Genomic DNA, 27,915 nt, shown 5'->3' with positions numbered 1-27,915 from the left:
ATCTCTGGGGTGAGGTGTTGTCTACAGGGGTAGGATAACACAATAGCAAAAATACCCTGGGGAAAAGCAGAGGTTAAAAGGGCTGCAGAAGAAGAAAAGCAGAATGTAGTCGTGAAGATAGATGTACTGCAGTTGCATCTGCATGGATGGTCAAGTCACGTGTGTTAGTCTAAGTCGTTGAGAGAAGAGCATTGTGCAAAGTCCAGGAGGGAACCACAGAGCCCTTGCCAATGAACGCAGTCTACAGGCATGTGACCTTCATCTTTTAATTGGCCTCAGTGTCAAACGGAGGGGGAGTCACAAAGACCCATTAGCAGCCCATCTGATCACTCTCCATCTGAAGCGATTGAGCTTTACCCATAGATGTTGTGGAAGGTCAAAACCAGGGTGCTGAACTATTAGATCTGTTATGAGATAGGCATTGACTACGTTTGAATCTTGTTCTTGCTACCTAGTTCACCACCTGGAGGTGATATCAGGAATTGTCCAAACAGGGTGCCTTTAGCTAAAATAATGGGTCAGCGGATTAAACACACCTTTTAACAGGCGGGGGGAGAGGGGGATAGAAATGGTAGAGTAGGATCTGCAACATTTTTATACAATTATGGGAGATTATTTGTATTTCTTCCTCATGTAAATTACGCTGTGTATGCGAAAAATCCTGCCAGTATCTCTTGCAACTGCTAGTTTAATTTTTCAGTTCATTTATAAGCACTACAAAGGAAGCTATTTCTCCCATGTAGTGAACACCAATCTTTTCTCACATGTTGGTTTGAATTTGTCCATCTGTGTGTTAATATCTCTCTTCACACATACAGTATGTTGCCAGTGCAGTCAGGAAATGCTTTGCATACACGTCGTTCCTGGCTGGCGAAGGCCAATGGGGAAAATACTGGGCCCATTGCTTATGGGATTGTCAGTGCCTCTCCTAGAGAGGGCAAACGGCCTGTTGCTTTGAAGGAAGCAATAGTGCAGCCTTTGGTCATGTGTTCATTGCTGGATGCTGGCAATCTAGCTAATTATTGATGAGTATTGAATCTTCTCTTCCCTTCTTGGGCACGTTTAGTGGAGAAGGTTGTGGTAAGACAATTTTCACAGTATCTAGATGCTGCTGATCTCCTTGACCCCGTCAATCTGGGTAGAGAGTTATCTTTGACAAAGAGACTGCATTTGACATGCTTGTCAGTGGTTTCCTCCTAGTGATAGACGAAGGCTAGGTCCTTGTCTACACTACCGCTTAAGTCGATGTAAGTTATGTCGCTCAAGGGTGTAAAAAACCCACCCTCCTGAGCAATATAACTTACATCGACTTAGGGCAGTATAGACACCGTGTTATGTTGGCAGGATACGCTCTCCCACTGAGGTAGCTTCCGCCTCTCGTTGAGGTGGGAGCAATCTCCCATTGACTTATCATGTCTTTATGAGACCCACTAAATCAACACCGCTGCATTGATCACAGCAGCACCAATTTAGCCCCGTAGTGAAGACAAGCCCTAGGTGTCCATGCTGGTGGTATTAGACCTATCAGCTGTCTTCAGTACCATAGATCACAAGGTGTTGTTGATTTGCCTGCGGACTCTGGTGGGAGTAGAGGCAGCTGCTCTTCGCTGGTTCCGTTCCCTTCTCTTGGAGAGATCTCAACGGGTAGTTGTGGGCAATTGCTCCTCTTTCGAAGCTCTCAAAAGCAGGGTGCTGCAAAGTGCCATTTGGTCACCTGGTCTGTTCAACCTGTATCTGGGGCTGGTCGGAGGGTCAGTAACAAGGCGTTGGGTGCGTTGTCATCAGTATGCCGATGACACCCCACTGTGTGTGTCTGTCTCATCCAACTTGAATGATGTGGTTCAGTGCCTCAGCCCGTGTTCAGCTGAGTTTGGAGCATGGCTCAGAGTGAGCCAGTTGAAGTTCAGCCCAGACAAGACTGAGGCAATGAGGCTGCCAGGGAAAGCAGCTGGAGGAGATGGCAGAGGTAATATCCGCCTCTTATGCTGAGGCTGTACGTCTGCCATTAGTTACTTGTGTTTGCAACTCAGAGGTGATTCTAGACCTTCCGCTGCTGTGGGACATTCATATTACAGCAGTGACCCAAACAACTTTTTACCATCTGCACCTGGCTAGGAGGCTGCAAACCTTTCCTTTTGGATGTGGACCTTGTCGGTGTTATCTGTTTTTGTTACCTCATGATTGGACTGTTTCAACGCACTCTATACGGGGCTGCACCTTTAAATCATTTGGGGATTGAAGCTGGTGCAGAGCGCTGTGGCCCACTTATTCAGTGGGGCTTCATGTGGGGAGTTTATGACATAAGGATCAGCAATGGCTGCCTATTGGTCTCTAGGTGTTTGGAGTTTATGGTGTTTGGATTATAACCACTTATAAAGTCCTAAATGTCCCAGGACTGGCCTACGTGAGGGACCATCTCTCTCCCCATGCCACAGCTGCAGTCAGCAAGGTGCTTGAGCTAGATCCCCCTCATTATAAAAGAGAAGGGCAGGTTGTTCATGCATTCTCCGTGAGTGGTCAGGAGTCTGGAACTCGCTCCCTCACTTAGTCTGAAGTATCCCAGATCTGGTGACTTGCCCCCCGTGCTGCAAAAAGCACGTGTTCAGCAGGGTTTTGGAGTGGGCTGAGGGGGTTTCCTAGATGATGAAGGGGTAGAAAGAATGTCCTGTAAGTGGCTGTCTGGGTTCCTGTTGAAGTGATTACTGTAATGCTGCTGGGATTTTACTGGTTTAGTAATTATGTGTTCGGGCACCTAGAGGCTTGGATAGGCATCGTTTTTAATTATTTAAATCTAAATAGATAAATACATTTTAAAATAGTCTGTACATAAGAGACCATATTGGCTCCTTTGAAACCACTAACAATTTGTGAAAATAAATGAAAGAGATCCATGGATAAAAGGAAAGAGAGTGGGTGTAGGCATATGAGAACTCAAATGGTGGCACCAAAACTTTTGAATTTATATTTAAAGAGCCCTGGCTTCATTTCATTTTTGTTACCCCAGGCCCTTGATTTTTACATTTTCCTATGCCAAATTCATGATTTTTCCAAGAATATGCTAAACTTATCTCTCAATATCTATGTCTCATCCACAGATTTATTCTTACATGCCGTTTTACTGAATGGGCGTTAGTATTTACTAGATAAAAGCTAGCAAACCAAGGAATCTGAGGGACTTACTTTAAACATCCACTACTTGTTGGAAATCTTTCTACTTCCTTAGTTTTACTCACTTTAGAAAATGAGCCAATTCACACTGGTGTGATGGTTTTTGAACTAGTTCCACAAAAATATCTGCTGCTATGTTTTTCACGCTCATTTCCTTCCTTTTCATTGTTGTGTAGCTGATCAAGAAGAAGAAGCCCATCCAGAATTAAAATTTGGAACTGAGCTTTCTGCAGATGACTTGAGTCAAAAAGAAGCGGTTGCCAATAGCGTCAAAAAGGTAGGCTTGATTCTGACATATATTCACGTTGGAAGATTTTTCCGTGGAGATGGCTGGGAAAGACCTTTCATTGTGCAGAAGGATCACACTGTGTGTTAGCTGTAGGAGAAAATACAGTAAGAATCACACAGGGATTTTTCTAGCAGAACTGCTGACACTTACATTCATAGCGATATAAAATTTAACAAGCCAAAACCTGCTCTGCTTATTCAAGCAAAACTCCTATGGTAGCAAATGGGAGCTATACCTGGGAAATCACTGTGCACAGCCTACAGGATTTGGCCAAAAATTGTTAGACACGGCTGCCAACAGTTTCCTGCCTACGTAACAGTACCTGGCTGTGAATTGTGTGTCACAATTTAAGAGCTGTACTGTGGGGTGAATATCTGCTTCGTCACTCCTGTACTCCTCCTGGCTTGGCCTCAGCCCATGCCTTATCTCAGAGACTTCCTCAGTTATTTTTGTACTGGTGCTCTCTGAATAGCAGGCACCCACTTCCACTTGCTGTGCGTTTATGAAACAGTGACATAGATAGGGTAGCAGGAAAATAGCCCCAGTTGGAGAGGATGGCACTGGGATCTCAGCAGGCAGACTGGCCACAAGGGCTTATTCTTCCACTGGTACTTATCATAGAATCATAGAAGATTAGGGTTGGAAGAGACCTCAGGAGGTCATCCAACCCCCAGCTCAAAGCAGGACCAACACCAACTAAATCATCCCAGCCAGGGCTTTGTCAAGCCAGGCCTTAAAAACCTCTAAGGATGGAGATTCCACCACCTTATCTTAGTAGTTTGACATTCTGTACTTGGTAAGCGAACCTTACTTGGTATAGCACTTGTCCGTAATTAGATACAGTACAGTGGAATTGAAAATTAAGCCATGCTGGCACCCAAGGCACCAGACCCTGCTTGTCACTAAGGTACCGTACCATCTCCTCTGTCATTGAAGCATTCTAGTCTTTTTCTCTCCTGCATGGCTTGCTGTGGCTCTTGTTTGAGCTAGAAATATCGATTGGTGGAAGTTCTCCTTGCTGCACACACTGCCTTTCGCAACCTGTCTCTCAACAGCAGTATCACAAATAATCAGAGCTGCCTGCTTGCTTTGTGTTTGCATCCTTGCTTCTTCAGGACCTTTACAGAGCTTCCGAATGAACTGCAGATTTTCCTTCTCTGCTGTAGGGCTGTTTTGCTTATTAAACCAGCAGGCCCCCAACTGCCCTATTGGTTACTCCAAGTGGTCAGCCATTCTCTGCATGAGCCCCTCCTTGCTCCCTCATTGATCTACAGCTTGACAGTAAATCGTGATTCTCTCTGTACATACTTTGAGAGCCAAGTCACTCTTTTCCTGTCTAAGGTTCTCGGTGCTAGCAGCTTGTAATTGAAGGAAGAAAGCACAGGGAGTCACTCAGTGAATGGAACTCTAGTGGCAAGTAACCTTGCAGTCTCTTGGGGCAGATAGCAGCATTCTTCCATATTTGGACATTTACAGCAAAAAGTACAGAGCAGCTCCAACCCTTATATCTTCAAATGCCCTCCCGGTCTGGTCACCCTGCATATAGGATGGCGGATGATCTTTCATGTGTGCGCACTCTCCCTCAATCTCTCCCCACGAGCTTTCCGCCATTCCCCAACTAGGTTTGGACTTAACTGCCTGATGTCCTCCTTTCTACTCCCAATACTAGTAGCTATATCTTTCCACCCCTTTTGTATATGCATTTGAAAGATACTGCAAACCTTTGAGAGTTAATTGATAGATGAACCGTATAATGAATTGGAAGGGGATATACTTTTTGCCAAGTGCATTAACCATTTGAGGGTTTTCTTTTATAACTAGGAGTGTTTCATGTTGCAGTTTCTTTGGGTAATGTATATATATTTTTTCCTTAGGCTCTGGAAGATTCTGAACAAGAAAACAATAAAAAGGTGACACATAGGATGTTATGTAGTTTCTATTATATTTCTTTGTATTTTAGATAAAAATGTTTATATATATTCATAAGTGTATAACTATTTTACACTCTATTTCTTTGCACATTGTGTCTCCTTTCTCCTTGTAATGAGGGCCAGTAGGTTGTAGTTCCAGCTCTTCCCACTCCCCTTATTCACAGGGTTTTGAGGGATAATACTAATGGGGGGAAAAGAAGGCTGCATGACCTGCCCTCACTTAGAAATATCTGATCCCAGTAGAAACAATTACACCCCAATTTCATGTGCCTGGGAAAGTGTGATTCCTTCAGAGGGATTGACAGAAATCATGCCAACATTTTTTTCATCCTGCCCCACTTTATTTATCTCTCTTTATTTTTTTCTTTTTCCTCCTTTTTCTTTCCCTTGGGATTTGTGCATTTACCTTCCACCAAGAATATCTTCTGTTAGTCTCACTCCCTTCCTCCCTCCTCCTGCTTGTCTCCATGCATTTCTTCCTTTCTGTCATTTAAATCCGTTCCTGACCACACTTTATTTCAGTCTTTTTAAGGGGGTTCTGCTGCTTTTCTTGAGATGCGGGTCTACAGGGATCCTGATTGATTTCATCCTTAACTCACTCCAGCACCCTACAAAGGCCACATGTTAGGGTAACCATTTCTTCAGCTCAGGGGGGATGGCTGTAAGTGGCATCCCATCCTCTTATTCCCAAATCCTACAGTCCTGTTTTGAAATCCTAGATCCACTGCTGTGGATATTGCAATGAGAGCCAGACCTTTTAGTCTTCAAATTATGTGTAAGTGAATATATTAAAGTTAATAATCAGTAGATTGCCTTGGAACGTCCTCAACTAGGAGGACTCTTGTGTCATTAGAGTATTGTGTGGTTATAGTCCTGGGGCCCTGTTCTCCTGTAGTAGGATACAAACGCTCGTTGATTTCTATCCCACTGCATTTTTTCATTTATCCACTTTAGGACCAAGATTGTGAAAAGTGACTAGTGATTTTGGGTGGCCAGCTTTGGGCACCTTGAACCTGATTTTTCAGAGGATAGGTGCTCATCATTTGCTGAAAATCAAGCTTCCTTAAAATGTCTCAAATTGGCCTCCCACCAGATTGAGACATCCAAAATTACTCGTCACGTCTGAAAAATCATGGCCTACAGACCTAAAGAGGTTTGTTTTAATTTGTAGTCAGCAGACTGGTAAAAATTAACCTGATAACAAAAAATGCATGATGATAAAATCATATTCTGCACTGCTACAAAATGTCAGTGTTAGTGTTTTACATATCAAGAGCTCAATCTTGCGAGCCCCTCTGCATGTGGAACACTCATTGACTTTCCTGTGGACTGCTTGTGGGATCGGGCCCTATTAACCATGTTAAAATAAAGTATGGGTCTGATTATATGGACCATGGAAAATTTAATTTAAGTGTGAACTGCAAACCAGACAACATGGGCTTCACCGTGGTCACTCAACTCCTTGAGGCAATCAGTAACTGGCAGGTAATGCCCTTCCTTGTCAGCCTAAGAGGTTGTCTACACTGTAGATACTACCTATGCCAGTGGGAGGGGTTCTCCTGTTGGTGTAGGTACTCCACCGCCCCGAGAGGCGGTAGCTAGGTCAATTGTAGAATTCTCCCGGCAACCTAATGCTGGCTACACCGGCGGTTAGGTTGGCTTAACTATGTCACTCAGGGATGTGGATTTTTCACACCCCTGAGCAGCACAGTTAATCCAACCTAATTTTTGCATGTAGACCAGGCCTCAATGTTTCAACCAGACTGCGGAATACGGTAGTGTCATTCTATTTATTTCTTTAAATATGTGTCTGCATCATAATGCAGGTCACAAGCATATGGCATAATACTGGCAAATAGATTTGCTTTTCCTTCTCTTTCCCCTGAAATTAATGATGTCCAGTAATTAGGGGTACAGTAGAGTTACTTTTGTCATTCTTTAGTGTTGTTACAGATGCAGGCAAGAGCTCCTTGCCTGAAAAAATGATTTTGCAATATATGCAGTTATTCATGGTTTCCTGGTCTCATAGAAAAATATTTTGTAACAGAGCTATATTGCATTCGGAAAATGAAAAGCTGCATTACAATACTGATGTATTTTAAGATGTACTGTATCAGGAAATTCACTGGGACAGGATGCAGAGGCTCATGTGACAGCATGCATAGGGTTAAATTCCCTTCTAGTTCGTTCTTCTTGACATAGTAGGCCACATGACAACACTGATAGGCCTAACCAGGGCTACAGATTACAAGAGAAGGTCCCATTCTGGTGCTCTTTATAGAGCTTTTATAAAGAAGGTCCTGGGTAGTCAGGGAGAGTGAAGGAAAGTGATTGGCAGAACAGAATGAGCCAAGAAACTGAACAGAAAGATGCCACTAGATATCAGTATGTGTGATTATTTTTTTCTTAGCTCTGGTCTACACTGGGCAGGGATCGATCTAAGTTATGCAACTTCAGCTACGTGAATACCATAGCTGAAGTCGATGTACTTAGATCGACTTACCGTGGTGTCTTCACCACGGTGAGTCGACTGCTGCCGCTTCCCTGTCGACTCTGCCTGCACCTCTCACAGAGCTGGAGTACAGGAGTCGACGGGAGAGCGCTCGGGGGTCAATTTATCACATCTAGACTAGACGCGATAAATCGATCCCCGCTGGATCAATCGCTGCCCGCCGATCCGGCGAGTAGTAAAGACCTTAGTGTAGTGTGACAGAGGCCTCTTCTAGTCTATAAAATATTTTATTTCAACCCATGTTGCTATGTATTTGGGCTGTGTAATCACATGAGAAATTACTCTTGTTGCAAGTCTCTGCAGATTGGATATCTCTAAGAAGATTTTGCAACTTTTTCTGTATGCATGGTGGATGTTTATGCACATGACAGAAAGAAATTTATATCACTGTCTACAGCCAAGCACAGTGTGCTGTGCCCCCCCGTTTCTCCACAGCTTTGTCAGTTTCACGGAGCGCCATTAGTCTGGTCAAATTCTGATTCCCAAATTCCCCTATAATTTCAGTCTTGGTCATATCCACAAAGGCTTATCAATGGCACTCATTTGAATTTTGATGATGCCAAAGATCCACTTGGTAGTAACCTCAAAGGTACCCCCCTCTGACGCAATTGGTATTAAAAAGATCAGGCTTCTGTTTGATAAGACAGGGCTTTATCCCACAGCATTGTTCAGTCCCCTTTGACTTTTTTTTAATCAATATCCTGGATTCTAATGTTGTTTTACTAACAGCATATAATATTGCTCACTAATTAGGAGTCTGTTCTGCCATCAAACCTCATGCATGATGGCCATTAACATTGAGTGTTCTGCATATATCAATAACTGAATCGACCCGAACCGCAGCATTGAGGGTCCAACTGGTTTGTGTCATTATGTGTCTATTTTAACTTCTGGAGATACAGGCATCATTTTTTACATTGCATTGAAAACTCCAACAAGAGCAAAAAAAAGTGATTAGTGGATATACTTTCAAATGTGCTTTCAGGGTATAGTAACTGTTGAAGATGAACAAGCATGGATGGCGTCTTACAAATATGTGGGTGCGACAACCAATATACATCCATATTTATCAACAATGATCAACTATGCTCAGCCCGTAAAGTTTCAAGGTTTCCATGTAGCAGAAGGTAACATACAAGGTTGAATGAAACAACAGTATTTGTCTTCTTACTTCTACTTAGTTTTGTGTAATGATTCTTATATCCAATTTGCTATTTTTATAATCCGTTTAAAATTCTTGTAGTTTCGTAAACTCCATTCGTATGGTATTTACAGAACACTTACCTGGAATATAGAATTAACTTGTTATTCTATTTGTCGCCACAGGGAGGCACTGAATTATTAAGTATATTAAGTTAACATTGCAAGGAATAGATCCTGTACTGTAGACCTTTTTTCTCTTTCACTAACGTAGGATAAATGTGATTGTCACAAAGGTCAACAGTTTGCTTATTGTGATGTAATATATAAAATACCCTAAACATGTACCCTATTACTTCTAGTATCTAGTTATACCACTATTGCTCTTTATGTAATTGCAGTGTTTTCATAAATATAAAAGCCAAGTTTTGATGGCTCACAAGAATGGTCTTAGAGAGAAGAGAATGACAAATAAGAAAACATCAGTTAAGATTATTTCAAATGTAATTTGGTTTTGTAAAATGGCAAGTAGTGGAAAAACAGAGAGATCTGTGTTACTACATTGCATAGTATTTATTGCATGGTTTTGTATTTTGCTCTGTTTTATACTCAGTATTTTAAAATGGATTTTATTTCTTATTGTTCTAGAACGCAATATTCATTACAATATGTCCTCTTTTAATGAATCAGTTGGACTAGGGTATTTGAAGACGCATGCAATTGAATTTGTGAAGTATCCTTCTATTAAAAGTAGTATACTGAATACCAGTTCTATTTTTGGTTAGCCAGTAGACATCTGTCCTATATACAAAAATCATTTAGTTCTAATTTTACAATATTGTCCACGCGGGAGCATGGAAAATAGGATACAGCATATAAGAAATGATAATGGTATGAGTAAATGATCTGAAGTCTCTATGTTGTTTTTATTTTGTTTTCCTTAACGTGTTACATAGTTATAATAAACGACAAATGAGTCGGATATACCCCAAGGGAGGCCGAGTGGATTCCAGTAATTACATGCCTCAAATTTTCTGGAACGCTGGCTGCCAGATGGTCTCACTGAACTTTCAGACCCCAGGTAGGCAGTGATGTCCAGTGAACCTAAATTCCAGAGAAAGGCTTGGCCAGGAACACTCAAACAGATGCCACAGATTTCCTCCTGGCATTTTTTGAAGAAACAGACATATGGCTAAACAGTATGATGATGTGTACGGAATCATGGAAGCATAAGACAAGGAAGAATTGTTTTGAAAAAAGCATGGAAGAAAATTCAGTCTCCTTTTATTTGCAAAAATAATTAGCAAGGCACTTTAGGGTCTCAAATAAATGTAAGAGTGACATAATTTTTAGTTTATAAAATAACCACCCTCTTCACAAAAGTCCTATCTTTGCAACAACAAAATGCACGGCTTCCATAGAGAACATTACATTGGAGGGACACACCGGATAAAATAGAAAATAATAATAATTACGTCAGCTATATTTCTAGACCAGTAAGCAATTACTGGCAAATCTCATTGTTAGCACTTGGAAATGGGATACGACTGCGAGCCACTTAGGGTCATGACATGCAGGCAGATTGGGAGCTTACATGGCTCTCTCCTAAGATGAGAGATAGCTAGTTTTCCCTTTTGGCGGGGGAAAAACGTATAATTATTAGTTTTTGCACTGAATCAAGAAACGTATTTGGCTGTACTTGCCAGACCAATCTTTCCATTGTCTTCTTCTACCCTAAAGGGTTCTTGTTCTTATTTTTTCCCCTTGATGATGTCTTCAGTGCCCCAGAAAGTTCTAATGATCATACCCATTTTTCCTCTGCAACTCCTCTTCCACAAAGCTCTGCATCACTGCCATTATCGACTTCTAGCTGAGAGAGACTAGAGAGAGCTGCACGCAGAAGTATAAGTATTGCTTGTAAATCAGTCCAGAAGGGGACACAGTGTGGGGGTAAAGGAGGCAGTGCAAATTTCACCCTTCTCCCTGGGTCTGCACCCATCCCCTCACAGCATTCTCAGCTCTTTGTGTTGTAAATGATCACTATAGGGAAAAAGCAGCATTGCACTGTTAAGTATTCTGTCAGAAGGCCATGCTAAGAGATGGAGGATAGGTGAGGGAATGGAAGTCATCCCACGAGATAGACTTTGGAAGGCTGATGTGTTAAGTCTGGGTGCTACCAAGTAAGGAAATTGCTAGTTGGTGTGTATTCAAAATCCCATACTTTTGTGTTGTGGAGGCAGTTTAGTTTTGTTTCTGATGTGCATTCTGGAAAGCTCAAACAAGGGTTGAGCTCTGTCTGAAAGCAGAATCCTAAAACTCTGTAGGCGAAAGGAGGCCAGAGTTATCACTAAAAATAGGAGGGGAGTTTTTCATAGGCCAAGTGTGGGATTGGAAATTTTAAGGAAAAATTTGTGTTGTTAAATTTTAAGGGGTTTTGGATGTATTTACTGGCTGTGTCTGTGGATATATGTGCAATATGTGACAGGTGGAGACGAGTAAGATGAAGAGGGAAAGTCTATAAAGCAGTGGTCCATCCAGTTATAATGTATGGTGCTGAGAGTTGGGCAACAAAGAAGACCCATGAGCAAATGATCTGCTCTATGGAAATGCAGATGTTGGGATCTATGAGTGGGGTAAACAAGAAAGACCACATGAGGAATGTATATGTCAGAGACATGCTCACAGTAACATCCATAATCAAAAAATGGAGGGAGTGCAGGCTCAGATGGTGTGGTCATGTAAAGCACAGTTCTGACAAATAGGTGGGTAAGAATCCAACAGATTAAGACTGAAGACAAATGACGGCGAAGCCCACCCAGGAAGAAGCACTAGAATTTAATAAAGGAAGACCTATTAGCATGTGATGTGATATACTATATGGCATTGAACAGAGGACTTTGGAGGAGAGGACTTGTAAGACCCATTTGATGTGATTAATACAAAGAAGATCTGTGGATAGGCGCTCTATAAATGAATTGAATAATACTCAGACTTTCCAATAAACATCTGAGCTGAAAATAGTTCCAGTAGTTTCTATGGCCCCGATCCTGTAAACTGATCCATGCAGGCAGACCCTTGTGCTCATACAGGGCCCCAGTGACTTGCAGGATCAGGGCCTAACACTTTTGTAACTATAGTCTATGTTTTTTAATGCACATTTGATTTTAGCGTGGTGGATAAAGAAAGAGGTTACCATTGTAAAGAAATCCGAAGTCTTCTAGTTGAGTGCATAGAAATCACCCTAAGTTAAAGTGGTCATTCTTGGGCAAAACCCTGTGCATCATATTTCCCTTTGTAAAGAAGGTTGCTCTACATCTGCCTTATTCACAAAGACAGGGTATTCAGTTATTTTTGTCTCTTGACAGATTTAGCAATGCAATTGAATCAGGGAAAATTTGAATATAATGGATCATGCGGGTGAGTAAAGTTATTTAAACTATTTTCACTATGTATCCTATATGGTTTTTATAGAACTTTGTCACTTCTAATTATGTGTTACAAATGAAAAATTGTCTGCTAGGTATAGAATAGAAATGAGCAGAATTCCTGGGGTTGATTTATGCTTGCAAAGTAGTGTGGTTACTATACTTTTCAGCCACACTCAATTTTATTAAATGAGATAGAAGAGATTTTGTGTGACAAATTATAAAGATCATGAAACAAGTTTAGGGTCTAAATTAGGTGAAGGTTTCTAACCATCAGAGGAGCGAAGTTCTGGAACAGCCTTACAAGGAGAGCAATGGGGGCAAAAAACCTAACTGGCTTCAAGACTGAGTTTGATAAGTTTATGGAGGGGATGATATAATCGGACTGCCTATGATGGCATGTGGCCCATTGGCAACTGCCAGTAGCAAAAATCCCCCATGGCTGGAGATGGGGAGGGCTCTGATTTACTACAGAGAATTCTTTCCCAGGTGTCTGGCTGGTCTTGCCCACATGCTCAGGGTCTAACTGATGGCCATATTTGGGGTTGGGAAAGAATTTTCCCCCAGGTCAGATTGGCAGAGACCCTGGGGTGTTTTCACCTTCCTCTGCAGCATGGGACGTGGGTCACTTGCAGGTTTAAACTAGTGTAAATGGTGAATTCTCTGTAACTTGAAGTCTTTAACCCATGATTTGAGGACTTCAGTAACTCAGGCAGAGGTTGGGGGTCTGTTACAGGAGTGGATGAGGTTCTGTGGTCTGCAATGTGCAGGAGATCAGACTAGATGATCATGATGGTCCCTTCTGACCTTAAAGTCTATGTAAAGCATGTGCAGAGTTAATTAAATTATCTTCATTTTTAATTGTGAATCCTTTTTTAAAAACATGGCTCAGAATGCAGAGTCACTGTACAGTTCACAAGAAATCTGAGTTTACTTGGACATGCTGTCTGCTTATGTATATAGTAGATTGTAGTCTTTGGAAAATAAAAGCAAAAAGAAAAGTACATTGAACTTATGGGCAGCTATTGAAACTGATGTTGGGCTGCGTCCAAACAAAATACGGTAACCACTAATTTGTCATGAAAGAGCAGATTGCACAGCAGATATCCATGCATCACATTTCTCTGTCTCGCACGTATGTGTTCATTACTCTTTTATACATGGTGATTCTGCTTCTGTTTTGATTGATGCTGATCTTCTCAAACACTATCTTTGTGGCTTCATGAGTAAGGGAGTGATGAGTTAATGTACTTGAAGAAGGGGAAAGAGTTTGCTGAATCATAGCAAATATTAAGTTAGCTAGAAAACAAGAGACCAGAATCTATTTAAATTTCCTCAGAATTACTGTGAAAACAAGACAATTGTTTTAGTAATAGGATTCTTGGTATTCACTATTGTAATTGTCACTATAAGATTTATATTTTCATTTATCTGGTATCCTGCATGCATGTTCAGCAGTAGAGAGAATTTGCATACATCAGCCTTTATATTTTGGTGGGTAGTTGTAATTTGTTTGCTGTAGTCCACTGGTTATAGCCACGAAATGTTCAATATCTGTAAAAGTAGATGGTCCTTATATGATTTTACTGGTGATGTCTAATTCTGGATACTAGTGCATCCAGAAAGAAATAGTTTGTATGAACCTAGTGGATGGAAGTTTAGAAAAGGTTTTCGTCTATAAAATGCGGGTAATACTATCTCCTTTCCCTCACCCATTGTCTGTCTTGTCTATCTGGTTTCTGAGGCAGGGACTGTCTCTTACTATGTGACTGGGGCCCCATTTTGTTAGGGATGGTACCAACTTGGTTGAGGCCTCAAGCCACTATCACAATACAAATAATGAATAATAAAAAATTGAAGAAAGCAGCATGTACTATTGTACTAAAGCAGTGAACAACAATTAAATACATGGGAATAAATAAATAAAGCATGGGAATGTGTCTGGTGATTTCCCAGGAAATGGTTACGTTTCTCAATCAAGCTTCAAACCACTTGGTTTTTCCAAAATGGAGCAGTTGTGACCTTCTCAGCAGCAACAAAAAAAGGTGGCCTAGGAACGGACTGAAATCAGATAAACCCCAGTTGATGCTTCCCTGCTTCTCCCTTCATACTTTTAAAACGTGTTTTACTTTCAAAAGAAATTTTCAAACAAAAAATTACCCCTGGGTCAGTCATTGGCTTGAACAGTTCTGTCTGCCTCCCTGACATCTAAGATACATAGTGGAATATTGGATATGCCCCAGAACATTTCTAAAGTAATGTTTCTGTAATATGCGTGGTACACGGAAGGTTTGATAGAGTATAAATGTTTTATCGGCAGCTGTTTGGGACAGCTCCATTACTCAGGGGTGGCAACACATGGTCTCTCTGCTTCATCGCCCAACAACACTATGAAAATGCCCTTGCTGTTTGGTCCTTTGGAACTATCCAAAGAATAAGCCTGATTTATGCACCGAACTGTTTGGTGGAAATGTGCTGGTGTTATGGAATAAAAAAATGTAACGTGCATGATATTTTCTGCTCCCTGTGCCTGTGAGTGTATTGTAGATATAGTGGGCCTGATTTCTTTCTGACCTACCCCAGTTTCACACTGGTGTTACTCCATTGGCTTCAATGAGTCACTCCAGATACAGATCAGTGTCCGAGCATGGTCAGTCCCACTGATCCTCAACACAGCCAATCATGGCTAAAGTGCATCCTAAAACTATCCAGTAGTTCCCCTTTCACTCCAAATATCTGTTTTAAATGATTAAATGGGATTATCTTTTCAAAAGCGACACACACACTCATTATATAATGTTGTATCATGCTGAGGAAAATTACTTTCCTTAATAGACACCAAATTTGATGTCAAAATGGGAGAAAGTGGAACTGAGATTCTTTTTGTCCTAATAGCTCCTCCAGCATCTTTTTAATATTTTCTGGTTGCAGTCCAGACCTTGATAACCGTTTGTAGTAATGATGCTGAGCAGAAACGGTGTTATAGGTAAAATAGGAGCGTCTAACAGCGGCTGTCTGTGCATAGCTGCTGAATTGGCCAGATGATTCCTAGATATTAAGGTCAGAAGGGATTCAAGTTGCACATTTTCTTCCATTGTTGGAAGAGAATTCCCTTCATCTCTGACACAGCTGAACTCCAGAAGCATTGCCATTCTGTTTTAAAATCAGAATCCTCATTTGTCACTCATCAGTGCACAAACGGGTTTCATTGATATGTCGAGCCAGGGCATAGTCCCCAGGGAGGCAGTGTAAGTGGTATTATCGCAGTTCCATTCACACCACTATAATTAAGGATCTGTCAGTATTAACGTTATCAGCGCTTTTCCTCAAGGGTTTATAATTCAGATGAAAAAATCCACTTCAGGATGTAATTTACTAACTAAATCTTCGCTGGGAGGGGGCTGATTCATTTTAAAAAAAAAAATTAGTCCAGATCACCTTAGGGTTTTTTTTCCTCGCAGTTGCATGAATTAAAATCAGAATGGCAGCATGTATTTTAAAATACCCTGGGGGATTTCATTTGTTAAAGCTAGACCATCAATATTACTTATAATAAATAAAGGGGCAATTTAAAGTTCCATACATAAATACATTTCTTCTTCTCTTTCTTAAAATAAGGTATCTCCTTAAACCAGATTTCATGCGACGACCAGATCGAACATTTGACCCTTTCTCTGAAACGCCAGTAGATGGTGTTATTGCGGCAACTTGTTCAGTACAGGTAAAATATAACTGAGACTGCAGTCATCTTAGAGCATCCAAAACCACATTTAAACAGAAGCGGATATCTAATATGTACGGCAAATTTCTTCGGAATTTGTGGGTTTCATCAAATTGTTCTATCTAATTCATCTAATTATTGTTATTTGATTGCTGTTTATGACATCTGTGTTTACACGAGCTGAATAGAACAGGATATAATTAGAAACGGTTTGTAATTATCCATTTAAAGGGTGTCACTCTATTTTAAATCCCCGCTATTCTTTGTGGTTTAGAGCAGCCATGTCCAAATAAAATATGAGCTCATTCCTGCCGGTCATTCAGAACCAGATATGTTCCACTGGTTGCCACAGAGTCAGACAATGTTTTGTAATGGAAATTTTTCTGTAGGACGTTTTCAATACATCTAGAACTTCAGAAATGGCAGCCACATTTATGGTGTCACTTATGGCTACTCTACAAATGAAGGTAACGCAAGGCTTCAGTAGAATTAGTTGTGGAAAATCAGTTATGGAAAATTAGTGCGGAAGGTGGGGTGGGTGGGAATACAAACACTTTTCATTCATAGAGCAGCCGCATTTATGTCCAATTTGAATGTTCTGAAAAGGTTAGTTACCGAGGTCCTAACTTTTTGAATTCTGTGAGTGATCTCTGAGACAGTAGAGGCCATAAAACTCCCAGGATAGTTTATGTAGCTTACCTAAATCTTCTGTTCCCGCTCTGGATAGAGATTACCAGCCTTTAGGAAGGAAAGAAAGAGTTGCAGAGTGACCTCTTTTATTGCATTTCCTCCACTCTCTGCCAGGACTCTATTAGCTCAGATACCTCAGAATGCTGCTCAGGAAAATGCTGTGATTTCAATGATCACTTTATATATATCCAGAGGAGGAAAAGATGTGAAAATTCCAAACTACATCCCCAAGCAAACTGTTTGTCATGCATTATGTACATTTACCCAAGTTTCACATCAGTAAAATTGGGATAATAAAGCTTACCCCTCTTTGTAAAACATATGGGATCTTCAGATGAAAAGTGTTGTCTCAACGCAAAGTGCTGTTGTAAGTGCAAAACTTATGATTTATATTGGGTTATTACTTAGTGGCCCTACTCTGAATCAGGGCCCTATGCACTGAACAAAAAAAACTGGAGGGCACAGTCTCTTCCCTAAAGAAAAGGAGGACTAGGGTAACAGGAATAAGAGCACATGTTCCCTCAGGTAATTGTGTTCATAATTTGTTGGTTCTGAGTCAGTCTTATAGTAGTACCTAGAAACCACAATAGAGATCAGCACCCCATTGTGCTAGATGGTGAAGAGGCAGTCTCTGTCCAAAAATTTACAATTTGAATAGGGAAGACAGAGAGAGGCTGGAGGGGAAACAGTCACAGAGAGGTCTCCTACAGCATGTCAATGACAAAGCTGGGAATAGAATTCGCGTCTTGAATCCCAGTCCAGTGACCAAGCCACTAGACTGCATTGTCTCTCAAATCAGTCATTTCAAGTTTTCTGTAATTAAAGAATGTAAGACCAGATACTTTGGTGCACAGCAGAAAAGAACAGGTGAAAATTGACCTTGGTCTGTGCAATTTTAAATATGTTTCATTTCTGCGTTCAATCCTTGACAGTACAGAATAACAACATATGCGGTGTTGGGAAAGAAAACCTCATGTTAGTGCAACAAAAGTGTGTCACAGGAAAATGGTCTGCTGTAGCCAGATAAATATGGACTTGGAATAAATTTGCAGCAAATTCAAGATATTTGTGTGCAGAGAGAGGGAGAGGAATCCTGTAATAGGCTTCCATTACACTAGTTTGTTTGTTTTTTTTAAGTATTCTGCATTGCACAGAGATGTTATATTAAATTAGATTTGCGTATTTAGTGAGTACCATGTGGAAGAGGCTCGTAGAATGCACTGAAACTAAAGTAGAGCAATAACATCCAGCCATATACTTAGAAAGTTTCCCCTAATATCTAACCTAAATCTCCCTTGCTGCAGTTAAGCCCCTTATTTTTTGTCCACTCTTCAGTGAACATGGAGAACAGTTGATCGCTGTTCTCTTTATAACAGCCCTTAATATATTTGAAGACTGTTAAAAATTTGGGCCTTATTTCTCATTTGAATTTGTTTGGCTTCATCTTCCAGCCATTGGTTCTTGTTACATCTTTCGCTGATAAATTAAAGAGACTTTTAGTGCCGAGCATTTTCTCCCAATGAAGGTCTTTAGATACCAGCAACGCACTTTTAAGTACATGATTAGACCCATTAAAATCAGTAGTACCGCTCATGTGCTTAATGTTAAGCACGTGCTTAAGTGCTTTGCTGGATCAGATTCTCACTGGCTTGAGCAAGGCATAGTACAGACAGGCTCAGGGCAACCTTCACCACATAGCTCTGCCAATCCACATCTTTGTAAAAACATTAGAGAAAATTTTTTCTAGTTTTTTAAAGGGTGCTGGAATGACAATGCTGAAGGTGGATGTCCATAGAACAACATATGAAGTAGCAATGCATAAACTCCCCTAGGTACCACCTCACCAATATGAGGCAATCCTGTTTTGTAGGAACTACAGTTAGAGTGTTAAGATTGTAAGCTCCCTGGGGCAGGGACCATTTTTTGTTCTTTGTTTACAGAGCACTGAGCACAATGGGGTCCTGATCCATGACTTCGGTCTCCTAGGCACTGTGGTAATACAAGTAATAAGAAGAAAACAAAGATAACTCAGTTTCCACCTCCACCAGATCATTGGCCCTCTGTTCAGATGTACCATCACGTTTGTCTGTTAGTGCCAGTTATGATAGAAGTTATGCAAAGTTTACACATGTCTGCTACCCAATGTATTGATGCCACCAACTCATTTTAAATAGGCCACCGAGTAAGTGAGATTACAGTAACTTGCAGGTACTCCAGTGGCAGTGACCTAGAGGTGAAAGGCTTCATATGCCTGTTACCAAGGAACAATCTAGTCCCGCTTGGAAAAAGCATCTCAGTTCTGAATTGATTCATCTGCTGTTATAAGCCAAGGTGCCCCTTGAGCAAAAATCTGCCAACGTTGCCCATTCTTTTCATCTGATATGGCAAACTTGAGAAAGACACTACGTGTGACCCAAACCGAGGTTTGAATGTACAAGTTCATGAGAGAAAAGCCAGTCCCTCTACCACTATAAAACCTACTGCACTTCCACGTGTGGGTTTATGCAGCACTCAATGTTTGCAGTGAGATCACGACCCAGCAAAGCACTTATGCCTGTGCTTCAGTCCTGTCCTGCAATGAGGCCTTGGAGCTGAGAATATTGCATGCACAGCAGCAGCTGCGGAAAAGTAGCGGGAACAATGTGACTTTCCCACGGGGCTGCTATTAGAATGTACATGCAGTCAGCCTCTCACTTTCATTAACCCTAAAATTCAGCATAAAACCCCCAAAATATAAAAGAGGAACCCTGTCAGAAAAGACGCGGTTTACTTGTTACTCATGCAGATGCGTAATATCAGCATGGAATCTAATTTTAAAAAACAAGTGGTACTAGTAAATCTACATTGTATAAATAGGCCAGATTCATTACTGATTTACACGCTGCGTAATACCATTTAACTGTAACTTGTTATGTGTGCACATATTCAGAAAAATCGTAAAGAGTTACCTTTTATTTACAAAACCAAATGTGCGAACGTGAAATTTAGTGGTTAGTCGATGCTGAGGGAAAAAAAATTACACTATTAAATGAATATGACTGCTCTGTATAATGAACATATGTCAATACTGTTATTGGATAAAGAATACAAGTGACATTATTTCCACTCATCATAAAGTACTGTATGTTTTATATTGTTACTTTCTTTAGATCAGAGGAGTGTATTTAATTCCTTTTCTTCTTTTTCAGGTAATATCTGGTCAGTTCTTATCAGATAAAAAAATTGGTACGTATGTAGAAGTGGATATGTACGGGTTACCTACGGACACGATACGTAAAGAGTTTCGAACCCGCATGGTGATGAACAATGGCCTGAACCCTGTTTACAATGAAGAATCATTTGTATTTCGAAAGGTAGGATTTTTTGAATGTACACTTGGGTGTTTTGAAGCCTGCTTTTGCAAACCCTTTCCCATGTGAGTATTCTTTACTTGCATAAGCAATCCCCTTTGGTTCGGTGTGACTGCTCACATGAACAAGGGTCACTCCCATGAACAAGGATTTGCAGGATTGGACCTTAAATTTGTGGGACTTAACGTTTACCACAGTCAACCGGTCAACCATTAAGGCTGAATTAAACTTTCAACAGTGGTTTTTTTTTTTTTTTTTTTTTTTGTGGATAACCTCTGTAGTTGTCACATTATTTTTTTTTTTTTTTTTTTTTTTTGTCTGTTTGGCTTTTCCCTCTTTTTTGCTTCCTCCTCCTTCTTGGAGGAACCCACGTCCTTCGTGGCAATGCCTGTGTTGCAGGTATGCAGTCTGCTCAGAATGAGCTCCAGCTGGTGGACACCAACATTCCCTGGAGATGTCTTCTTCCCTGCCCTGACAGTGGCTGCTATCTTGCACTGTTCCTTCAGCCAAGAGGGCAGGTGAGATGCTGCATCCAAAGCTAAGGTCAATGTCATTACATGGAAAAAATGGAAGGGTGCTGTCTTCCTCACCCACGTGGCCAGCTCCCTTCTCCTGTAGACCATGTGTATCATGTACTGAAAAAAAAAACCCACCTCCACCACCTTTCCCTGGTACTGTATGGTGGACTCACAGTGGGAGATCAGTCGTCATCTCAAACGTTCAGTATTTATCTCTGTCTGATTTTTTTTTTTTTTGTCAACTGGAGTTTCATCCAAAATACATGCATTAACAGTGCCGTCTTTGATAATGTGTGTTTTCCTTTCACCTGTTCTGTTGTCCTGCAGAATTTTTACTGTTTTTCTTTCGTGACAGGTTTTGCCTGCTGATCATACTGTATTTATATGTATATTGTGTAACACAGATAATCTGCTTCCAGTGGAGCAAATGTAGTGGACTCAGATCTCCTGGGAGGGGACTTGTCCTAATGCTGTGCTGCTGGGACCCCATTTCAGGAACGCATCCCTGTTCAGTACATATTTAATGGCGTCCTGAACAGGGATGAACTTAAGAATGTGTTCAAGTGCTTTCCTGCATAGGGGCCAAGGAAATGGGCAAGAGGAAATGCTTTAAGTTCACCGTGGGCAGTCCCAGATGTGCATCCTTGCCCTGGGCTGGGTAACCAGATGACATGCATCTGCTGCCCTTTGGGTTCTTCCCACTGAGAGGACACATGCTTGTACAATAAACTATGATTTGCCACACCAATTCCATAGTAACTCATTTGTCATAACTTGACCCCTTGTAAGTATAATATGAGTAAACAGCCAAGGGACCTTTGTTCCTTGGTACCCTCCCGTGATCATGGAGGAGGAGTTAAAACTAACTACAGGCTAGGGGCTTGAATTTCTATCACCAGTGATGAGCAGTGGTATAGTACAGCCCATCACAGAATGAATGGTGTGCTGGTCTGTGACATGTAAAGGGAAGATTTTGGCCATGCTGCTTAAGTGGCCCTAGTCGGGTCATCTTGGGCCTGGGGCTCCTCCCATTATGGCATTAACCCTACACAAATGCTAGCAGGTAATGTGTGAATTCTGTTTGATCATTCTGTTTGATATTAAATCTTCTGCCATTCTAACCCAAGTTTTGTGTTGTCATTCTGTTGTGAGGGGCTGATGCTTGTGATATGGTGTGTCAGGATGCTTACTTCTGGTCAGTCAGACAGTACTTAACAGGGCAAGTTAACTGTGGTGTCTGTGAATCGTTCAGACATGCACAGAGTTCAAAAAGCTGTTTGTTTCTATGCTCTTTAGTTAAGGCTTAAACTGAAGGCAGCAGGTCCAAGGGAGGAAAAGTCTGTTTTATTTTCTTCTCTGAGTGACAGTCTCAGGCATCACCGAATATAGCCAGGTGGAGAGAGGAAGGAAAGTAGTAATGTCTCAGTGTTATTTTAATTAGTATTGATTCCTTTCTGGGTCAGGTCCTCTTGATTCCTATCCTCTCTCTGTCTCTTACCCACTCCCGCTGTCAGGGCCCTTTTTGGCCTGCAGCTCAGACAGACTGGGAATGAAAGATTGCTGGCTTGCCCTGTACAGACATTCCTGGTGCAGGGAATCCTCTCTCCTCCAGTTCTATCCCTGATCACCTTTCTGCGGAAGAAGGTGGAACAGGTCTCAGGCTAGCCCTTTTGGATTCAGGTGGGACTGAAAGGAATTTCTGCTGTTGCTTTTGTTGGTCAGGATGGGAACTGTCAGCTTCAGGTACCCTTTGCTTCGGTGTGACTGCTCACATGAATAAGGGTCACTCCTGTGAACAGCTTCAGGGACCTACTGTCCAGCAACCACTACCTCTTCCCTCTGCACGAACCCCCACACCCATCCCTGCTGAGAGTGTTCTCCACCAGCACCAGGCCTCCCACTGTGTATTGCCCTCCTTCCGTTGCCTTATAATGTACATGTGTCACCCTCTTCCCCACCAGACATCTCCAGCTGTGTTCACATCACATCATCTCCCTCCGACAGTGTGTAACGCCCCATTCTTCCTCCTTCTCGACACCCTTATTCTATTATTGATGTCCTTTCCAAGTACCGCCCCCCCGTCATTGCCTTTCCCCTGACCCCAGCATTACCCGTCTGCCTTCGACTACCAGTTTGTGTCTCTGCTACTCCCTGCCCACTTTCACGGGTCACCGGCCTCCAGCGATGAAAAATAAATAAGCAAAATATTTAATTATTTTGATTACGATCTGGAGAATTCTTCCACGAGCAATTTCTGTGCTCCAAAAAACTAACACCAAGAACGAGAGAGAGTGAGAAACTAAACTTTTCCAGTAATGCCTCCATGTCTGAAAGCATACAGCTTGCATCCAGCAAAGGGTGATGGTATTCTCTTACAGAGATAAGTAGATTGTGCTTCTGACTTACCAGTAGTGGAAATGGACATCCACTATGTTGTGTGATCTCTGGATGCTTTCATGTGTGGTACTTGGGCAATTTGCAACATTGTGAGAGTCAATGAATGTCTTTATTTTATGGGTTCCCAGGTTATTCTACCTGATCTCGCTGTTCTGAGAATAGCAGTGTATGATGACAACAACAAGCTGATCGGTCAGAGGATCCTGCCTCTTGATGGCCTTCAGGCAGGCTACAGACACATTTCCCTTCGAAATGAAGGCAACAAACCACTATCTCTGCCCACAGTTTTCTGCAACATTGTGCTCAAAACATATGTGCCTGATGGTTTTGGAGGTAAGAAGAAACGCATATTACAGCTTCGTGAATCTTGGGTTTTAGTACGCAAGGAATATAAGTTCGTTGTGCAATAGAAAATAAGGGATCCCTGGAGCACTGGAAGAACGTTATATCTGCGAATCTGTAGGAAAGTTCCTTCTGTCTGGTTAAGATATCTTTACTTTTGTCTCAAGTGCCTTAATATTAACAGTGAAGAGAATGTAGCCTTCAAAATTCAAAATCAAGACAGTGTTCTCTATTAGTTTGGAAAGAAACAAAGCTACAATTGCATTTCCCAAGGTTACCTGAATTTGTTCAATTTGCCAGTACTTAATCTCTTTAGAATCTCTTAATCTCTTTAGAAAGAACTCATTGGATATATTAATTGGAGTAAATGTCTAAGTTAAAACATATATTGTCGTTTCATAGTCTAGGGTGCAAACAAGATGCTGGTTTTTTTTAAAGCGTACTTTAACCATTCTTCTAAATACTCCTGCTCTGAAAAGTGGACACGCAAGATGCTGAATTTTCAAGTATTTATAAACTTTGCAATTACAAGTGATCGTCTCCCCCTCTCCCCCTCCGTTTAGCATACTTCACACCACTCTTTAAATTAAATCTTAGCCATCACTTATTAGTGACAGTTAGGGTTGCCAGTTTTGGTTGGATGTGTTCCTGGAGATTTCATCACATGACATAAACTTTAATTAAAGATGAATCTTGAATTCCTGGAGACTCCAGGCCAATCCTGGAAGGCTGGCAACCCTACTGCCAGTGTTTAAAGTTGCCACCCTTATTATCTTCACAGCCCTGAGATAGCCCTCTTTGCCTGATCTCTGAAAACTTGCTCTAGTTATTTTTCTCTTTACAAGACAAACTTTTCAAGATAAATATTATCAAAGATAGGTCTCTGACACTGCTCCTACAACAGTGCTGTATCAGTATGTTTGCTTGAATAAAAAATACCAGCATAACTTTATTGAAACCACTTTTTAAAAGCAGTCACAGAAATCTGAGTAGAGGCCTAGGTCTAACAGCAGTATACACCAAGAACTGCCAGCAAAGTTACGTCACCATTGTTGTGCTACCAGTGATGCAGATTAGGTAGCAAATCCAAGTGCAGCAGAGTAGCAGAAGAGCATGGATGTACTCCTTCAACTTATATGTATTTTAGTTGCCCTAAGTCTTAGTATTTTTAAACTGCAGGTCGGTGTACTGGAATTTTTCCACTTTCTTTAAGCATTTGGCACTGAGAAATGTTTTTTTTTTCAGGTGGGATGAAATTTGCTCCTGTATAGAGGGCTAGTGCATGGCCCACGTACCGCCTGTATCCCATTTAAGACCTCAAATTAGGGCTCACATTGGATTTTAAGTGGTCCATAGGCCTTGTTCTGTCCCTCTGAACTTCACCCTCGAAGAGATTTTTGGGAAACCTTGTTGGAAAAATTATTTTTTGCTCTTTGTAAAACTAATTCAAAATGTAAAGGTCACTGGGTTTTGTACACAATAGTTACTACAACTTTAATGTGGATTGGATTTTCAGTAGTAAAAAGTAGAGAAAGAGAGTGTGCGCGAAATTGTTCAAGGGACTAATTTTACCAAATATAATTAAAACCATACATACACCATTTGCTAGGATTTCCAATCAAACTTTAAGGAGAAAACATAGGTCCTGGCTTTTATGGGACAACTCTCTTGCCTAAAGTTAAGCATATACATAATTGTTTGCAGGATCAGGGCCTTTTATAGCAAAAAATAATAAGTTAAATGTTGACCCAACCCCCCCCACCCCCCCCCGCCTGCGCCCCCCACTGAAATCAATGAGAGGTTTGCCATTGACTTGATTGGTACCAGGCACTTGCTCATTGAATGAAAACATTGGGTTTTTAACCAATAGTTTTTACCAGTAAGGGCCCCAATTCAGAAAAGAACATTAGCATGAGCCTCAGTCGAGGCTGCTGTGGACAGCACATGTGCACGTGCTCAAAGTGCTGTCCTGAATCAGGATGAGGCCCTGAATTGGGACCAGACATTTTGTAAAGGTTTGGAACCCAGTTAATGTGACATAAATGAAGTTCCATTGTGTTTGTTAACTCTTCCGTTTGCAGAGGTTTGGGGTTTGCTCACACACAAATCCAAAAATGATACAGCCTTCTTTTCCCCAGAGAGGATTTCAAAATCAGTTTGTAAAAGGCGAGCTGTGTAAAAGTTCAGTGTCGGCTGATCTTCTAAATTGCCAACGTTACTCCAGGTGGTTTATCCATAAGGTGTCAGGGGTGTGAAGAAAAAAAAATGTTTACCCCGAGTAGGTTTATCATTAAAGTGAAATACTGCTAGGATGAGGGAACTATATGTAATATCTTGTTGCCTGTGTAGGGGAAATGGGCTCTGTACTAATGATAACTCAACAAGCTCAGTTGTTGTTCCTCCTTTCCCAACGACAGTCATTTTTGGCTTGTCACCCTTTGTTTTCTCACTGATATAGATCAATAGCCTGATGACCAAAAGAGCTTGAGATGTTGCTTTTGATGTTCAGATGGCATCATGACTATTCTGTTTACATGTGGCTTTCGAGTGCTTGTCATCTGTTCTGCATTTTACGTTGTTTTATGAACTACAATTCAATTACTGTCTCTGATTTGTAACTAGATTGTTTGGGCAAAGAGTCAAGAACCATAATTTTCAGCTACTTTCCTTTTGAACCTGTAGGAGTAAGATTTAAGAACATCTCTCATGCCAAATAATAATGATTCATGATTGCTTCATGATAGGGTTAGGAAGAAATGTGCACCATTTTCTTTTTTTGATGTGGTTTGCTAATTTTCTATGGTTTATCAGCTTCAGTTCCCCTGCTCCTAATAGCCAATGAGACACAAATCCGTTCTGAAGAAATGCCAAATGAGGCAGCAGATTTCAAACAGAGGCTTTTATTTCATATAGATAGTGTACATAATAAGCAAGCACTATTACATACAGTCGTGATGGGACTTCTGCTTCTAGAACACATGCTTCCCAAGGCTATACTGGTTATACACAAGTGGTTTTGTTGTTGTTTTTTGACTCATAGCTTTAAAACTTTTTGGTATCCAGTTACCTTACCAAAAAGACCGTAAAAAAGGAAAATTGAAGCAGAGGTCAAGTGGTGGGGTAGAAAAGAGCGGTGAATCATTTACCTCCAGTAGAAATGCTGAGCCTTTGGCGAGGTGTATAAATGATGGGTAACACAATTTGCAAAAATTTCACTCTCCCACACACATAAGGAGGGTTTTTTTTTACTTGAAAGTTCTTAATATTCAAGTTCCATTTTCAAATACTATGTGATGGTTGCAGGAACAAGGCAGGCATGGATTTTCTTTGAAGTGTAGGTTCTAGGGATTGGAAGGGTAGTTGGCTCAGTTAAAGGAAAGGGAAAATATTTAGGTTGTCGGGGCCATTATGTGCTTGGGATAAATGTCTGTCCATTTGATATTTGTGGGGAATACCGCTGAGTGAGAGACACAAGATACCAATTGGTAGGGAACAGTGGTATTGGAACAGTCTGTTTTTTGGGTGGTTAACTTGAGCTGTCTAGGTGAAAAATATTATTTAATGCAGCTTTCATATCTCGCACAAACTATCTTCATATACGGATAAAGTAGATACTAAGGACTGAAGGCCTGATCCTTCTTTCTTCACTTGGGCAAAACTTCCAGTGACTTCGGTGGGAAGTTTGCGTGAGTAAGGACTGCAAGATTATCCCCAAAATTCTAACGGGTTAATATGTTTTTCCTGGACTGGCACATGTGTCCCTAGTCCCATATTTTATCTATGACATCACAACTAGTTACTTTGAAAATAGCTATGACTTGAGACAGGATTCTGGTATGTGAAATAAAATTCAAATCTTTATGAAAATGTTGACTGCCAAAACCATCACTCTAGAAGTACAGAGCCATTACGTTACTGAGACTACCTGGAATGCAAGGCCACAGAAAGGTTTATCTTTACTGATAAGCAACTGGAAGATGAGTTTACTTTATTACCTTACAACATTCTGAACAGAAAGAATCCACTATGCACATGGTGTTGTGTTTGAGGGGCAGTAACTGAACTCACTGCTCTCTTTCCAGCATGTGAGAAAAGATTTAGTTGGGGGAATGTCATCAGTTGCATTCCCTCAAAATACAGTTAAGTGAGAACATCATCCATGACGGTCATGGCAAAAGCTCAGGCATAATATGTACAATATTTTATAACGAATGGTTGAATCAAGATACAGCTTTTAGACAAGCGAATGGATGCACTCCGGATTTCTGTGTGACACTTCTTCAACTGGGAGGCCTATTTAATAGTCCCGTGTGACTGTCTTTTCACATGCAGGAAAGGGGCAGTATCTTGAAACATTAAAATATTAATTGTATTTCAACTCATTAATGTCCTGCGTGAGTGGTTATCTTCTTCCTTATCATGGAAGCCTGCC

General features: G+C 41.0%; 1 protein-coding gene across 12 annotated transcripts in view; it reads left to right on the top strand.

Moving 5' to 3' along the window:
• PLCB4 (phospholipase C beta 4) overlaps nt 1–27,915 on the top strand; it is a 326,000-nt gene that overhangs the window by 245,603 nt on the left and 52,482 nt on the right. For 7 of the 12 annotated variants that reach the window (XM_074949680.1, XM_074949677.1, XM_074949675.1 and 4 more), the window contains 9 exons: nt 3,345–3,445; nt 5,332–5,367; nt 8,886–9,039; nt 9,689–9,773; nt 9,997–10,121; nt 12,406–12,457; nt 16,084–16,186; nt 20,065–20,229; nt 23,270–23,474. In XM_074949680.1, the coding sequence (XP_074805781.1) occupies nt 3,345–3,445; nt 5,332–5,367; nt 8,886–9,039; nt 9,689–9,773; nt 9,997–10,121; nt 12,406–12,457; nt 16,084–16,186; nt 20,065–20,229; nt 23,270–23,474 (1,026 nt within the window). The remainder of the gene's footprint in view (nt 1–3,344; nt 3,446–5,331; nt 5,368–8,885; nt 9,040–9,688; nt 9,774–9,996; nt 10,122–12,405; nt 12,458–16,083; nt 16,187–20,064; nt 20,230–23,269; nt 23,475–27,915) is intronic. The other 5 variants (XM_074949672.1, XM_074949678.1, XM_074949679.1 and 2 more) reach the window with 3 other exon arrangements.

This window comes from Natator depressus, chromosome 3 (genome assembly GCF_965152275.1).
Source record: "Natator depressus isolate rNatDep1 chromosome 3, rNatDep2.hap1, whole genome shotgun sequence".
In the NCBI taxonomy this organism is placed as follows: domain Eukaryota; kingdom Metazoa; phylum Chordata; order Testudines; family Cheloniidae; genus Natator; species Natator depressus.
The sequence above is the reverse complement of the archived record's forward strand: the minus strand, read 5'-3'. Positions and strand labels throughout refer to the sequence as shown.